The sequence below is a fragment of the Nicotiana tabacum genome, chromosome 4 (assembly GCF_000715075.1).
Source record: "Nicotiana tabacum cultivar K326 chromosome 4, ASM71507v2, whole genome shotgun sequence".
Classification (NCBI taxonomy): Eukaryota; Viridiplantae; Streptophyta; class Magnoliopsida; order Solanales; family Solanaceae; genus Nicotiana; species Nicotiana tabacum.
Window position 1 is genome coordinate 86,913,889 of NC_134083.1, and position 16,973 is coordinate 86,930,861.

Genomic DNA, 16,973 nt, shown 5'->3' on the forward strand with positions numbered 1-16,973 from the left:
ACTTGAAACTGCTCCCCAATTTGAATGGGTATTTCTTTTATTTATATATTTCCGTTTTTTTATTATAGGTAATTTTACTTTTTCATTTGTTTTTTTTAATTTTAATATGTTTTTAAAACTCCAAATTGAAACTACTCCCCAATTTGAATGGGTAATTTTTTTTGTTTTTTTATTATAGCTAATTATAATATATCTATATTTATTAATTCAAATAGGGTAACCAATTAATTCAAAATTTAAAATTCAAAAGATTTTTTAGTTAGAAAGATAGTTTATTTTGTCTTTAAACTCCAACTTGAAACTACTCCCAAATTTGAATTTGCAATATTTTTTTCAATTTCGTTTTTTATTTAAAATAATTTTAAAACACCAACTTTGTTGGAGTTTTGTCCTAAAAATCTATATTTGGCGTCTCGTGGTTATGCCACTTGGCATCATATAATTATTTACTTTTTTTATTTGTGTGTGTGTGTGTGTGTATATATATATATATATATATATATATATATATATATATATATATATATATATATATATATATATATAAAGAGAGATATTAGAAAGAAACTACTCCCCTGTTTAAATTGGAAATTGTTTTATATCTTTATTTCCGTTTTCAATTTTAAAATAATTTTAAAACTACAAATAGAAACCACACCCCAATTTGAATTTGCAATTTTTTATTTCTTTATTTTCGTTTTTTTTTAAAAATAACTTAAAACTCCAACTTTAAACTATTCCCCAACTTGAACTGGTTGGTTTTTTTTTATTATTAATATTTTCGTTTTTTTATTGTAGCTAATTTAAATTTTTCTTATTTTTAATTTTTTAATTTTAAAATAACTTTAAAACTCCAACTTGAAACTACTCCCCGATTTGAATGATTAGTTATTTTTTTATATATATTTTCGTTTTTTAATATAACTAATTATAAGATATCTATATTTATTAATTCAAATAGAGTAACCAATTAATTCAAAATTTTAAAAGTTTTATTTTAGTTAAAAAGGTAATTTATTTTGTCTTAATAATGCCACTTGGCTTTTTGTTGTTATGCCACTTGTCTTAATATGTGCTTTTGCCTCTCCTTTTATTATATATAGATTTTCGTTTTTTATTGTAGCTAATTTAATTTTTTCTTATTTTTTGTTTTTTAATTTTAAAATAACTTTAAAACTCCAACTTGAAATTATTCACTAATTTGAATGTGTAGTTTTTATTTTTATTTTTATATTTTTATTTTTTAATATAGCTAATTATAAGATATCTATATTTATTAATTCAATAGAGTAACCAATTAATTCAAAATTTAAAATGGTTTTTTTTAGTTTAAAAGGTAGTTTATTTTGTCTTAATAATACCACTTGGCTTTTTGTGGTTATACCACTCGTCTTAATAATATGTTTTTGCCTCTCCTTTTATTATATATAGAAGATAGATGGGTAAGTTACATTGTGATCTCCTAAATCTGTTGAAAATGAAATATTAGCTAAATTCTCCACGGAAAAGAAAAAAAACGGAATTCTATTGTGATTGAAATGAGGATTAGATATTACACAACTTATCTTTCTGTATGTCAAGAAAGTCATGAAATAGATCTTTTAAACTTATGTTTCCAGAAAGGTGGAGTGATATGGAGTATATTTAACCAAGTATTTCCAAAAAGAAAAATGTAGAAAAACTTGGCCCATGCAGGTTTCGAACCTGCGACCTTCGCGTTATTAGCACGACGCTCTAACCAACTGAGCTAATGGGCCTGTTGTTCGTATGGTGCAAATCATAATATTTGAAATCCTTTATCTTCTCAAAGCCTATAAATACATGAGCCAAAATGGTATTAAGGCGAAGTTTGAAGAATCGAAAAAGAGGAAACCATGAAGAGTCACGAACCACGTTCAAGCTCATCTTGTGCAGCTTGCAAGTTCTTAAAGAGAAGGTGCAGTCCAAATTGTCAATTCGCTCCATATTTTCGGTCCGACGAGCCCAAGAAATTCGCCAACGTTCACAAGGTGTTTGGGGCCAGCAATGTGAGCAAGATCTTGAACGAAGTGCCCGAGGATCAACGAGAAGACACCGTTAATTCTCTTGTTTACGAGGCCGAGGTGAGACTAAGGGACCCTGTTTATGGTTGCATTGGCGCCATAGCTTCGTTACAACGAAAAATGGCGGAGCTACAACATGATCTAATGCTTGCTCGAACCCGTCTTGCTTATTTTGCTACAAAGCAAAATCCTACTACTAATTGTTCCTTAATGTTGGATTATGATCCTTTTAATGTCGCCAACATGATGCCTTCTGATTTTGTGGATGTTCCTATCACCGCTGGGTACTTAGATAGCTATGCCCAAAATTCATTTGACATGGACCATTGTGCATCTACCAATGAGTTTGGCCAATTTCCATTCCCTTGATTACCCCATCTCTAGTTATTTGCTTCTGTGTCTTGTGTCGTTATTAGTATTACTAATAATTTGTAAGTCTTTGCAGAATGGTATGGAACTCCATGGTATTTAATGTAATTATTAGAAACAGACTTGATGGGGTAATAACTTGTCAAAAAAAAAAAATATTAGACTGCAAAATTCATTTCCATTTCTGCTGATGCAGGGTAATTCAACGTAAAATTCCAAACTGGGTTATTGTTACATTAGATAGTTTAAACTCGATGAGCTACTGTTTTTTAGCTTTAGCACAATGAATGACCGCTCAGTCGCTGCCTTTTTCGTTCTTTTGTCATTTCCTTTTTCACTTTCAATGAGTTGACTTCCTTTGGTTAAGAGTCCACACTGTTCACCTCATTACTCAGGAGGGCTTTAAAGATGGTCCATCACTTTCCATTTCCAGTGGCATTTTAAACATTAGAATTCTATTTCATTCAATTATAAAAGGGAGTTAAAACAGGAAAAATAAGTGTAATGTTTATGCATTTGAGCTTTAGCGGTTCCGTTTGACGTAAAAGCATGGAGAGGATATTGACCATGTTTTTAAAGACATCAAGATCGCAGCAATAGTTAATTTGAAACAAAAAGTAGACAGATGATCATTAGTAACAAGCTAGCCTAGACTTCCTCCCCCCCGCCCAATAACCCGAACTCTCAGTTTAAAATACTTCCACAATTCCATTGTTCAATAATTCATCAGCTAACTTACATATGCATACATGTAGTAGGATAACTTCGATGTTCAATGTTTAGTTATTGCAGGATTAAATCTAAGACCATTTGGCTGCCCTTGAGAAGTAGGTACATATTTGCAACTACAGTAGAAAGAATCAAAGTTCCTGTAATAGTTGCTCACGGTTGCTAGTTGAAATGATCCACTGATGTGCCATGACATAGAAACCTGCCATAGTTTTGTTGTTGCTGCTGCCCCAACAACAATACCCCAGAAGCCTGGGTTATAATAGACCCCCATCAGTCCTTTCCTCAATAATGTAAACTACTAGTCAACTGCTTGCAAGCAAGCAAATAATGGAAGTACGTACATTGATCATCAAGAGAAAGAAGCATCAAGGCCGTTGAATGTTACACACAACCTCAATACTCCGTGTTCCTACAATATTGCAGACTGATCGTAAACAAGTCGGTGAAAAGCCCAGTTATTCATAAAACATTGAATAATACCAAAGTGTAAAAAACTTCACCCTAATAAATAATACTACAACTAATGTTTTAGCACATCAACATATCATCTACATAAACACAGCAGACCCAAATACAAACACATTAATCTTGGTTTCCTGAGAGTCTGTTAACTGCATGAATAATTTACAAGCAACTTCGGGTGACTTTAGCCCTTGGTCAGCAGCACTAGTCTGTCCTAATAGATGTAACTGCTGCAGATAACTATTTTCCTGTGAAAAGTACATGAAGGTTAGCAATGGAACACCTTTCTAGAAAATAAGCAAGTAAAACTCAAGTGTATAGCAACGTCGACTTCATTCAACAATACAAGCACATCTGACTTCCAATCATTAGGTAAGGACCAAAAGTAAAGAGAACGATTTTCTTATCACAAAAAAAGAAGGGGAATATAAAAAAGCAATTAGAGAAATAGTTCAGTGTGTCATTTTCGTGTCAGAAAGAGAGGGAAGGAGATAGAATCCTATGCTAAAAAAGTAGTGCAAAGGTAATTGCACTACTGTTTCCAAGTCAAAATTCATAAATCTTGTTCCTCAGGTGGCACAATACCATGTACAAGAACATAGAACCTCATACTCTTACCCTGGCAATATGCACAATACACACCATATGACAATTTTGTATCTGGAATTTTGGCAATTAGTCATGATTATTTTCAATATAAAATGTAAAATTACAAGCTCCGTTACATAGGGATGATAACTATATTTTCCAGTAACCATAGCTTATCCCATATGTCTTCTTCCTTTCTCAGTCTTACGCACTTACTGGAAGAAAGAGGTAAAACAATTAAAACAAACAACATCATCAAAAATGATGACAACAACTTGCAACATCCCCACCCCCCCCAAAAAAAATTAAAGAAGGTGAAAACATTGGAAAAAATGCAAAAGCTGGCAATTGCATTTATAAACAAATAGATCCCTGTACTTTTCTTGTTTATTAATGTGCCCTTACAATTGTCCTGCTCGGAATTAATAACAGTAATCTTTTTAATATTGTGCCTAAACCAGAGTAAGGTGTGGGCGAAGCTATAGCCAAAAATACATTAGACCACTTTGTTCATATTACTCTAGCTCGGACAAGCCAATTTTTTTTTTTTTTTGATGGGTCAAACAAGCCAATGTTCTACAAGGTAAAGTTATGATTCCTTTCTGTGAAATATTTTAACTGAAACGCACACTCCAAATTTTGAAGATAAAGTGAGTGCCACAACTTAGAATATAAACTCAACCATTTAGGTCAAATGTAAACCTCAATTAGCTTTAAACAATTCCTATTAGACCATTTCAACCTGCTATTTGAGCTCCAGTTGTCTTAGATATCCCATAGCACTTGCTCATTACAAATGAGAAACCCTGTGATCCTTGTATCTATGCTGCAGATGAAGCTAAGATAAGCAGCTAGACCAATTAATCAAAGATGGAAAGTTGAAGAAACCAAGAGATATGAAGGATATGTTAGAGATGCCCAGAATACAACCTATCAGAAAGGTGTTTATGTGGTAACACCATTAATTGCTTATATTTACCAAGGCCGCGAATTGATAGGTCAAAAGTTAAAAAGAATGAGGTAAACTCGATAGTGCCAAAGAAGAGATTTAGGCCAATTTTCAAAGAGAGGTAATATTGAGGGCAGTGTTTTGAATAGCGTGCGGCGACAAATAGCGACGAGGGCCCGCTTCACTGAGGCGAGAAGCGAAGCGCTCGCCTTTTTGATGTGAAGCGACAATTTATACAAAAAATAAAATATACTATATATATATATATAAAACTAAAAAATCAATAGCAATAATATATTAAGAAATATCTGAATTCAAAAATTAAAAACTCGATAGTAGATTCATAAACTAAAACAAGCAACATCTATTCTTCTTCAGGTTTGAAATAAAGCTCTCTGCCTCTGCCCAAAGTGAAGCTGTGAAGGAATTGAAAAACAAAAAACAGAGCAAAAGAAGAAAGAAGAAGAGAAGAACTGAAGAACAAAAAGAAAGACAGAAGTTAGAACAGAGCAAAAACAGGGTGTTGCTCGATAAAAAACAGAGCAAAAGAAAAAAAAAGAAGAGAAGAAGAGAAGAAGAAGAAAAAGGAAGAAAAAACAGAGCAAAAGCAGACTCTATTCTGTTGACTGCTGCTTGAAGAAGACGAGGAGGAGAAGAAAAAGGAAGAAAGAAAGGAGAAAGAAGACTGAAGACTGAAGAAAGAAGAAAAGAAAAAAAAAAAAAGGAAACTCGAAGAAGAAGAGAAGCATACCTGGGTCGACTTGGATGAAGAAGAAAATGGCAGAAACTCGAGATGTGGCTGGGTCGACCACTGTGGCTATGGCTGGAGAAAGAAATCGATGTGGCTGCTCTGCTGTTTGAAACGTGAAGAACAGAAGAAGAAAGAAATATCTGAAAGCTCAAAGCCCTATTCGCGAGTCGTTTTCTTCAATCCCTACTTTTTTTCTTTTTTTTTTTAAAAGCGACGCTACAGTCGCATCTCGCTACACAGGCAGAGGCGAGCGCTATTTGTAAAACGCAACACAGCATAAAAGCGATGGAGGCTCGCATCGCTATGCCTCACGCTATTAGCGCTGAGGCGAGCGCTATTTACAACCCTGATTGAGGGTGCTGACTTGTCAAAGAAAATACTGAGCGCCCAGGAGAAGTAATGACAAATCACTAAAAAGGTCATTATATTCGACCATAATTTTGATTGGAACGCGATTGAGTAGGATTTAGTAAGATAACAAAATGCCAACATGCTGGTCAAAGTGAAACTGACCGAGCTAACCACATGTGACTAGCTTCAAGATTGATGTGTCAAATATCAACTTTCGCTTCCTATTAAAGAAACACCAGTCCAAAATTGCTACTACTTTCTTACAACTATTTTTTTTAATAACCGTGGTATCCGGGCCAACTTGTACTTTCTTACAACTATAAACCCATGTTTTATCGGTTCTAAATAGATTAGACTTATATGTACTCCCTCTGTTTCATTTGTTTTTGTCTTAGTTTGACAGATCACAGTTTTAAAATGTAACAAAGACTTTTGAATCTTGTGATCTCATATTAAAGGTATGTCTAAGATACCGAAATTACGGTATGTCTAAGATACCGAAATTACCCTTTAAATATTGTGGTCTTAAACATGTCATGTCATTCCTATAAGGGAGTGTCGCTAAGGATAAATAGGAATGTTGGAATTAGAAACTTACTAAATATAGAAAGAGACATTCTTATTGAACCATACTAAAAATGAAAGTAAGACGCATAAATTGAAAGGGAGGAGGTAATATAGAAGATTGCATAAAAGTACTCCACGTCGAGAAATGTAACTGTATACATCGAAAGTGTGAATTTACATTTGTCTTCATGTTTTTCCTGAATCTCTTCTCCTTATTTCTCTTTTATCTCACACGGTATCAAAGTTATTGTGAAATTAATCTGTGTATTTATCAGTATGTCTAGGAGAAGAATTTTCAATGCCTGTGCATTTTTCGGCTATTATCTCGTCAGTTGGATTTATTGCTTTCCGTGGGTGCTGTGCATAAATCAGTAGTACCAATCAACTCAAAATTCTAATGTGAACCAAGTCCAAAAAGCCAAGCCACAATAGGAGTTCCCACATGTTTCCATAGCCCGCCAGCAGTCATTTTTCAGCACCACGCCGTTTCATAGGCCTATATGGAAGTTGTTCACGATCTTTCAACATCGCTTCAGTACATTTGGGTCGATTGGTCCTTCTCATCAGTTCCATCTCGATCCAAAGAGATTCTGACCTCAAAAAATCCAAGTATTGACAACCCCATCTACTCTGGAGAAGACTTTCTACTATTCTAGCCATTTTTCTAAAACTTCTAGGCTGCCTAAAGGTGGATTAAATTTGTGACCCTTCCTTCAACAGAGCAACTTTTATATATTTGATTCATATCCTCTGATGTATCTGAATGGTTGCATAGATCTGCTACAAGAAAAGGATTACTCTACGAGAATTTGGACAAGTAGGTCGTGACTCGTGAGTACATAGATGCAAATTGGACAACGTCACACGTGGTAAACAATCTACCTCCAGATATTGCCTTCTAGTCAGAGGCAATTCAGAAGAGTAAGAAACAAAATATAGAGATAGTTGCATGATACAAAATTACAGTGCAGAAAGAGTAGCAAATAACTCTTGACCGGGCAACAAGGAAATAAAAATGAAATGACTAGTGAGTCAAGTGAGACCTTAACTTTAAAGAAACTTAGACTGCTATGGATTTTCATCGTTGATTACCCCATGTCTGTGAGTGCATTCAAGGACATACAGGAGAAAAGCAAACTAATAGCACCGACCATTGCAACCATTCAGATACAGGAATCAAATTGAATCAAGAAAAAAGAGCCTAAAACCCTAAACTTGCCTACCCGTCAGCTCACGTATCCTTTACCCACATCTTTCGAACATATGAACTATACGCTCTATATAACTGCGGGTAGACTTTTAATGCGCGAAGTTCCAGAAAATCAATTAACTCTATGGAAAGCCAGACCGCAGACACATTGTTGGAAAGGAAATTTCCCAAAGTTCATGACCCAGTCACAATCACAAATAGTAAGAATGTTTGAGATAAGCATAGGTTACATAACAGTAAGTTATAAAGATTTCATGGTTTAGCCCCTAAAAGCAAGAAAAAAGCATGAAGAAAAAGGCTGGGAACTATGAGGATCTTGTACGTTGTAACAGAACAGTGATGTAACTGCCAACAACACATAGCTTGCATTAAAAAATGCAAACATTATGGGGTTATGCACTCGTGAATAGCATCTTTAATGGACAATTTTAGTCAAAACGGGACCTAGGAAAAGCACAGTAACAGATTATCTGTGATCTCTTAAGGATAATCAATGCTCTAGCTTCAAGTATGATCCAATTGATCGTATAAAGAACAGGATTTTCTGGATTGGCTCAATTTCACCACTTTTAAGGACATACAACAAGTTGGTTTCTGAATTACACTAAAAGATCCCCTTTAAGTACCCAATTCAGACAGATTATTGTACTAGTTCTTCAGCATTCGTTTCATCTCAGGACACTCACAGCTTTCAAACCGAGAAATAGATTCATTTGCTGAACTTTATAATAACCTATTTAACTCTAGACAGACACAAATTCCAACATTCTAAAGAACAGCTAAATCAATAAGGATAAAGCCAAGAGAAATGCAAAAAACTGCAGTAAGCATCTGAAAATTCACCTGTTGAAGTAGGATGCCTGGCAGGACGTTTAGCTCTTTCGATCTGCAACTGAGTTTCCATGAACATATTCATCCGCTGAACCTCCAGGTCCTTGGTGAATTCCATCCTCTGCTTCTCCAACTCCATCATCTGCTGCTGCTTTGAGCTCTCAATCCTCTCATATATCTCCCCAAACCTCAATATTGCCCGTGCCAATTCCTTGTACGCTGTAGTTTCCTCCGATAACCCTACATACTCCGTTTTATTCTTCCTCCCTCCACTCCCAAACGGCAAATCATCGTGCGAGCTGTCATTTGAACCACTTGAATTCAACCTCGATGAACTGCCGGAATAATTCACGGCAGCAAAGTTATGGTTAGGATTAGAGTTTGACTTAACGGTAAGTGTAATCGCGGCAGTCAATTTTCTATTACACGGCGAGGTAGAAACGTTATTGGTACCAATGAGATAATCGAGACGGTTATAAAATGGCCATTTAGACGGAAATGACTTGGTTTTCTCAAGCTTGTACTTCTTCTTCAAAGTATCTATCCGGTTCTTACACTGTACATCAGTGCGCTGAGGCTTAACGCCATATTGACGGGAGTTAACGGTGTCAGCGACTTCCTTCCAGTCCTTCTGCCGGAGATTGCCGCGATTAAGCCTGACGTAGCGATCGCCCCAAGCTTCGATTAGGGTTTCAGTGGCACCTTCACTCCAGCAGTCTTCACGTCCACCGGCGTGAGGCCTAGTGGGGGTAGCGGTTTGGCTCTCCATTGGAAACCGGTTCGTCTCCGGTTCAGGCGGATCGGTTCTGGAGAGAGAGAGGGGAAGATGCTAAGGTGCGCCGGAGGTGAAGGGGAGAAACATCGGGGGGAAAGGGGATAAGGAATGGGAAAGGAAAGTTGGCCGTACATCTGACCGGAAGAGGGGGGACGTCAGCAGCTGCCTATTGGATGATTGGACGGAGTGGGCTATGCCTACGCTTGTCTACGATTTCTCCCAATTTTACCCGGCACATCACTTTTCCTCGCTGCGTTTTCATTTTTAATTTTTTTACGTGCAGTGAACGGCCAACTGTAAGCATTTCTTATTTAAATTCCTAAAATATTTGAATTATATTTTAAAGGAAGAGTTTCATTTATATACTGCCCAAATAAATAGTTTGCACTCGTATAGCCCAAAACGCTCAGCAACCCTTAACGGATTTTTTTGGTGCCCATATCTTTATACAATTTGAAAAACCCCCTGACGAAACTCCTAATTTTGCACACAATAGAGATGGATCCCTCCCCAAGTAAATACAATAGCGTGATCAAGTCAAATTCCTCTGCAATCTTCTTCCAAAAACAGAAAAAGCTACGATTTGTCATCAAAAAAAGGTTAGAAAAGGGGCAAAATTGAAGGATCCGATTTTATTAATTGTAGTTGAAAATAAAAAGAAATTCAAAAAATTATAGAGATTGGTACATGTTTTACACAGTGATACACATCATAGATATTGCTATGCATAGTTACACACATTATATATAATATTTCTCATTCATACTTTTTCCTACATGTAGCACTAGTATTATTCTCGTATTTCTTGTCCTTAGATTTCTATTACTATCTGTTATTTCTTTTTCGTCAGTTGTCTTAGTTATTTTCTAGCTGTTGCTACTGTTTTTCTGCCATAGCTTCTTCACACTGTATTTTCTTTTCATAATTGTTGTGACAATATTTTTCTTAAGTCGAGGATCTATGGCAAAAACAGTTTTTCTATTTTCACAAGGTAGGGGTAAGGTTTGCGTACATACTACTCTCCGTAGACACCACTTATAAAGTTTCACTAGATATGGTGTTGTTGTTGTCGTCGTCGTTCATACTTTTTTAATAAACGCATTATGCAAAGTATAAGATAATTATTATGATATAATTGTATAAATGTACTTACAAGTACTAGGTAGCAAAATGTTATATATATATATATATATATATATATATATATATATATATATATATATATATACAGTTGTTATACACAACTATAATTAAAGGCCAAACACATATACAACCCATTCAATTTTCCATTTTCCATTTTGGCACTTTATCTCAACATTGTTCCATTTTGGCCCTCCAATTCTATTTCTTATGTTTCATTTTAACACAAAAGCTGAAACCAGTGCAAAAAAAAAAAAAAATAGCGCGTGTGTATCACAAATCTTAGGTGTAATAAATATCCAATTAAATGTTGTTCATCCTTGTCAAACGGGCCAATATTAAAATACCCGACCCAGATTTCTTGGTGTTCATGATACTTTCAGTTCAACTTGAAATCCACAAAAACAAATATCCATTCCATTATGAAAAAATAATTTTCTTTGAGACATGGATTCAATTCAAATTTCAAGCAAAAAAACGAGGTGACAATATTTAATTGGATATTTATTACACCTCAGATTTGTGTATACACACACGCTATATTTTTTTGCATTTGTTTCAGCTTTTGTTAAAATGAAACATAAGAAATAGAGTTGGAGGGCCAAAATGGAACAAGGTTGAGATAGGGTGCCAAAATAAAAAATGAACCTAGTTGAATGGGCGTTTGGCCATAATTAAAACACCGTCCTACTACTAAAAGACCAACTCACCAAAACACCAAACCACCATGCTGATAACCCAATTCAAAAGCTCTTAATTCACAACACAACTAGGACCGATAAAATAGAATAAGAAGAAGAAGAAACACCTCAGTTATTTTGTGACTGAGAATCAAATAAAGGAATGGCCAAGTTTTAGGTGGTGAGAATAAATGGTACACGTGAGTGAATATTCTCTAGAATAGGATTATACACCTCATCCAAACTTTTTAATTACCCTTCTTCTTCCTATGCATCCTCAGTTTCTTCATAGATTTCCTGAATAGGTTCGAAGAGAGAGAGAAAGTAAGATTTTGTCCACATTAGAGGGATTCAATTAATTTGATGCTAGAGATAATAAAGAAGGTGCAAGAAATTTTAAAAAGAAAGAAGATGGCCTTGATACAAATAATGCTCATAAAATCATAATGTTGAATGTATGTCACGTCCAAATCCACATCGGAGCCGAGACGATGTCTAACACTGCTTGCTAGACAAGCCAAGAATTTCATAATAATGATGAATTCAATAAACAAAACTTAATAATCTCAAAAATGGGAATATCATGAAATAGCTGAGAAAAACAACGGTAAAACAAGTACAATCATCTCAAAGATCTAGTGTCAACGAGTACATGAGCACTATTGAATGTCAAAATACCCTCCAAATCCTCTACACAACTGTCTTAACAATAGAACAGTAATAACAAAAGTAAATGAAAGGAACTCCAAGGTCTGTGGACGACATAACAGCTACCTCGTAGTCTCCTCAACTGGTACCGATGCGAACTCTAATAATCTCCACGTCCAGATGTACCTGGATCTGCACATGAAGTGCATCGTGTAGTATGAATACAACCGACCCCATGTACTAAATAAGTAACAAACCTAATCTTGGGCTGAAAGCAGTGACGAGCTCGGAAGAAATAGTCAGTGACCAACGTCAATAATCAATAACAACTCAGGACATAATGGAATCAGTAAAAATAAATAACTCAATGATGCCAAGTTCATCTCGTTCACAATTATAAAAATTTAGACATGCTTCCTAAATATAACAGTCAAAGCGCCCAACACAGATTAAGACAGTTCATTTATCAGCTAGCATGAGAAAAATTCATCTCTAAGTCTACATGTCAAATATACATGTCAAGTCAACATCATCACAATGAGACCATCAAGAATGACCACACTCAGCACGCTCACGGTGCCTGGCACAAATCCCCTCACCATCACACATAGCTACACTCAATACTGTACGGGTGCTGACATATATGCCCATTACCAAAGCACATATATATCATCGTACCTGCGCTAACTGTAATATCAGATTACGGAGGGGCGGATCCTGGCCCAAGTGCTAATCAATAACACATATAACCGTTGCGGCATGCATGTTGCATCGTACAACCCGATCCAAATGTCAAACCGTTGCGGTATGCAACTCGATCCAAATATCACTCACAACACGGATCTATGGCCTACCTCATTCCTCAACCGCTCAAGTCCCAATGGTTCACATCTCATAGAACTCAGCCCAAATAGTATCACATATAGAATGCTACAATAACATGTGATATGATAATAAATCAGGTACAGAGACTGAGATATAACATGCGGATGAAGAATTTTGGCTAAGTACATGACTACAATTATGGCAAACAACTCAAAACAGCAAGAATAGTCCTATCATGTCTCAAACGAAGGAGCATGTAGCATAAACATGGTTTTTAACATGAACAATAACTCATGTAGTCATACAATGGAGTAAACATGATACCAAAACAAGGTATATATTAGCCTAAAAACTATCCAGATCATGAATACCCCAGTGTACGCACACACACCCATCACCTAGCACATGTGTCACACCAACATCTATTAAGTACAATAGTTTCTAGGGATAATTACCCTCAAATTTAAATTTAGATATGTTACTTACCTCAAAATGCGAAGATCAATACTCTAAAAAGCCCTTCCCATGCGAATCGGACTCCGAGCGACTCGAATCTAGCCAAAACAACTTAATATCGTTAATAGAAGCAATATAGAATGATTCCAAATGATAAATCTAAGATCTTGAATCATATATGCAAAGTCAACCCAAAAGGTCAACCCCGGGTTCGCACTCCAAAACCTGACCAAACTCACAAATTCTGACACCCACTCTGATACGAGTCCAAATATATATTTTTCATCCAATTCTAATCTCAAATCGACCCTCAAATCTTAAAATCTCACTCTCCAAAATCATAGTCCAAATCCCCAAATTTTATCTTAAATTCACATAAACTAGGTAAATAATCCATGGATAATTAATATCTATCATCAAAATTGAATAAACTTTACTTACCTCTTTAATTGTGTTTAAAAATCTCCCAAAAATCACCTCCAACCGAGCTCCACAACTCCATATAATCAAAAATGACCAAACCCTTCGAACTATAAAGTCTGCCAGTGATTTTGCATTTACGGTCACTTAGCCACTTCTGGGATTCCGCATTTGCGGTCACAAGCTCGCACCTGCGAGTTCCCTCCATCGGCGGACTTACCGCATATGCGGTCCACTCTACGCATCTGCGCAACCACATCTGCAGTCCTTCACCACAGATGCGCTTTCGCTTCTACACCCCGTTAACCGCATTTGCGGTCCCTACCCTTTACCATCCAACTCCACACCCGAGCCTTCAGGACCGTATCTGCGGCGTCGCATCTGTGACCGATCCTCTGCTGGTGTGAAAGCATCAGAGCTCAGAAAGCACAGGGTAATGCACTAAGTCCAAAAATGAATCTGATAACCATCCGAAACACCCCTGAGGCCCTCCGAGATCATGTCAAATCACATCAACTAATCCTAAAGCATAACATGAACTTACTCGAGGCCTCAAATCACATAAAATAACATCCAAACCATGAATCACACCCAATTCAAGCCTAATGAACTAATGAACTTCAAACTTGCAAAACTCGTGCCGAACCCTATCAAATTAACTCTGAATGACCTCAAAATTTGCATGCAAGTCCCAAATGAAACAACTAACCTATCCCAATTCCCGAAACCAAAATTCAAATGCGACATCAATAAATTCAACTCCCAGTTAAACCTATCAACCTTCTACACCTTCAACTTTCCATCTTTTGCCAAAAAAGCACCAAATTGACCTACAGACCTTCAAATCCATATTCGGACATACACCTAAATACAAAATTACCATACAACTTATTGGAACCATTAAAATGACATGGCATACGAGGATCCCTTTCAAACGTTCCTTCTGTATGTGGAGAGCTTTCAGAAACAAATTGCCTACAGATGATAGGGTGCTCTTATTTAGCAGCCCTACTGTATCCAGATGTATATGTTGTTATACACCTGGGGCAGAGTCTGTGGATCATATTTTCAGTAAGGGTCACTTTGCATTGGCAGTATGGAAAAAGTTTGCAGGACCAGCTGGTATCCACACTACTGAAATGCCTCTAAGACTTCTGCTGATGAAATGGTGGCTTCACAAAAGAAAGAATAAAGTGCAGAAGCTTTTGCTTGACACTGTACCAACCATCATCTGCTGGAACATTTGGAAGAACATGTGCAATGCAAAATATGGCACCAAAACTTCCTCCCTCACTAGAGTCATCTACTCCATCAACTCAGATATTCACATGCTCATGCAAAATAACTTACCCCTCAATCTTATGGCCACATAAATGGGAGGATTTATACCCCATTGCTGAGAGCATCAAACACTACATCAATGTCAGGTAGGTTGTTTGGAGCAGACCTGAACATGGATTTGTAAAAGTCAACAGTGATGGGAGTGCACTGAACAATCCAGGAAGTATAGGGGCAGGGGTAATAATAAGGAAATGTAGTGGTACATTCATTCATGCCTTAACTGCTCTATTGGGAGAAGGTACCAATAATCAAGCTGAAGTTGAAGCAGCAACCTTAGGAGTTAAGTGGTGCATTGACAATGGCCACAACAAGGTACACTTAGAAGCAAACTCAGAACTGCTCATTCATTGGCTTACCATTGACACTGATCCACCATGGAGTTTAAAGATGCAATTGATGAATCTGAGACAACTATGTGACCAGTGTGAAGAAATCAAATTCTCACATGTGTACAGGAAAGTCAATTGCCCATTAGATTCCCTCTCAAAACTCAGCCACAACCTATCAACCATAAACCATTATTACTCCACTCAATTTCTCCCCAACCACATTAGAGGTCAGATTCAGCAGGACCTTCTAGGCACCCCTGCCTTCAGGCACAAAAAACTAGTAGGATCATCTGCCCATCACAGCTTGCCTCCACCTCTAATTCCTCTCATGGATATGGTTGATATTGTTGAAACAATGGGAGCTAACCTATCTGTCCAAAGCAATATGTCCAGCAGCAACAACAATAGCAGCAACAACCTTTTCTCCACTCCCACCAGAAATGGAAACCAGATAGTTTTCTACCTAACTTTGATTTTCTTTTTTGCAGAAATCGGAAGTAAACTCACAGCATTGGTATACATTCAAGGTGTGGTATCATCAATGTGTGTGCTCATTCTGTTGAATGTATACCAATGTGGTGGGGAAATTCCAATTACCTGGAATCACCAGGATAACTGCTGCTTCCTCTCTTCTGTCAACAAGTTTTTTTGGTCACTGCATTATCCACAACTCGGCAGTGTCACAGATGATACAAGACAACAACCAAGAAGCATCAATTTTTCTGAATTTTTGGAGTTGATTGCAATTGAGCAATCAACAATATGCAACATAGTTTTTGGACAGTTTTCTGCACATTTTTTGGAATCTACTTGGGTTACCTTCACAATGGCTTCTTTCATTGCTCAAGACAACATGAAGCTAACTTTGATGTATCCTTTACTACCTACCCTATGTTGTTTTATTATATTTTTGTCACCTCACATAGGGAGACCATGTCTTCTGTTGTATTATAGGAGCAAATGTATATTGGAGGAGTCCTCCGATTCTAGTCTTATAGTCGACCTAACTTTACCAGTTTTTGTAAATCATTAGGCTACCATTTTCGGTTAGCAAAATGGTACACTCATTTAGGTCTGACTACACATACTTGTAAGGTATCAAATGGCTATAGATTTAGTAGTCATCTAATACCAACCACTTATTCGGAGGTAAGGTTTATGTCCCCCTCCGTGTTGTACTTTAGTTTTAAATATATGAAAATCAGCCCTAGGCACAATGCCTAGTGGATTCACCAAAAAACAAACCATTAAAACTCAGTTCCGGAGTCGTCTACACAAAAGTCAAACTCCGGTCAACTTTTATAACTTAAGCTTCTAACCTTGGGACTAAGTATCTCAATTCATTCCAAAACTTCCCCGAAACTAAACCAACCACCCCGGAAAGTCACGAGGACCACAAATACACATATGTAAAGTATCAAATAGGGGGAACATGACTAAAATATTCAAAATAACTGGTCGGGTCGTTACATTCTCCCCCTCTTAAACAAACATTTATCCTTGAACG

The 16,973-nt window shown here is 36.5% G+C and overlaps 2 protein-coding genes and 1 non-coding gene across 4 annotated transcripts; 1 reads left to right on the plus strand and 2 right to left on the minus strand.

The window, feature by feature from the left end:
* Positions 1 to 1,683: 1,683 nt before the first annotated feature.
* Positions 1,684 to 1,757, minus strand: TRNAI-AAU (transfer RNA isoleucine (anticodon AAU)). Its single transcript has one exon. It is a non-coding gene; the product is annotated as a tRNA-Ile (tRNA).
* A 75-nt stretch (positions 1,758 to 1,832) lies between these two features.
* LOC107814259 (LOB domain-containing protein 21-like) lies at positions 1,833 to 2,683 on the plus strand. The gene has a single exon (XM_016639640.2). It carries the CDS (start codon positions 1,875 to 1,877, stop codon positions 2,409 to 2,411), a length of 537 nt encoding a protein of 178 aa, XP_016495126.1. The 5' UTR covers positions 1,833 to 1,874; the 3' UTR covers positions 2,412 to 2,683.
* A 416-nt stretch (positions 2,684 to 3,099) lies between these two features.
* LOC107814260 (trihelix transcription factor ENAP2-like) lies at positions 3,100 to 9,927 on the minus strand. Of its 2 annotated transcripts, XM_075252152.1 has the most exons (3): positions 8,865 to 9,927; positions 3,485 to 3,552; positions 3,100 to 3,392 (listed from the first exon to the last, which is right to left on the minus strand). In XM_075252152.1, exons 1-2 carry the CDS (start codon positions 9,619 to 9,621, stop codon positions 3,509 to 3,511), a joined length of 801 nt encoding a protein of 266 aa, XP_075108253.1. In that variant the 5' UTR covers positions 9,622 to 9,927; the 3' UTR covers positions 3,100 to 3,392; positions 3,485 to 3,508. The 2 variants fall into 2 exon arrangements, with proteins under 2 accessions (XP_075108253.1, XP_016495127.1); XM_016639641.2 differs by lacking the exon at positions 3,100 to 3,392 and having other exon boundaries at positions 3,550 to 3,853; positions 8,865 to 9,923.
* Positions 9,928 to 16,973: the final 7,046 nt, after the last annotated feature.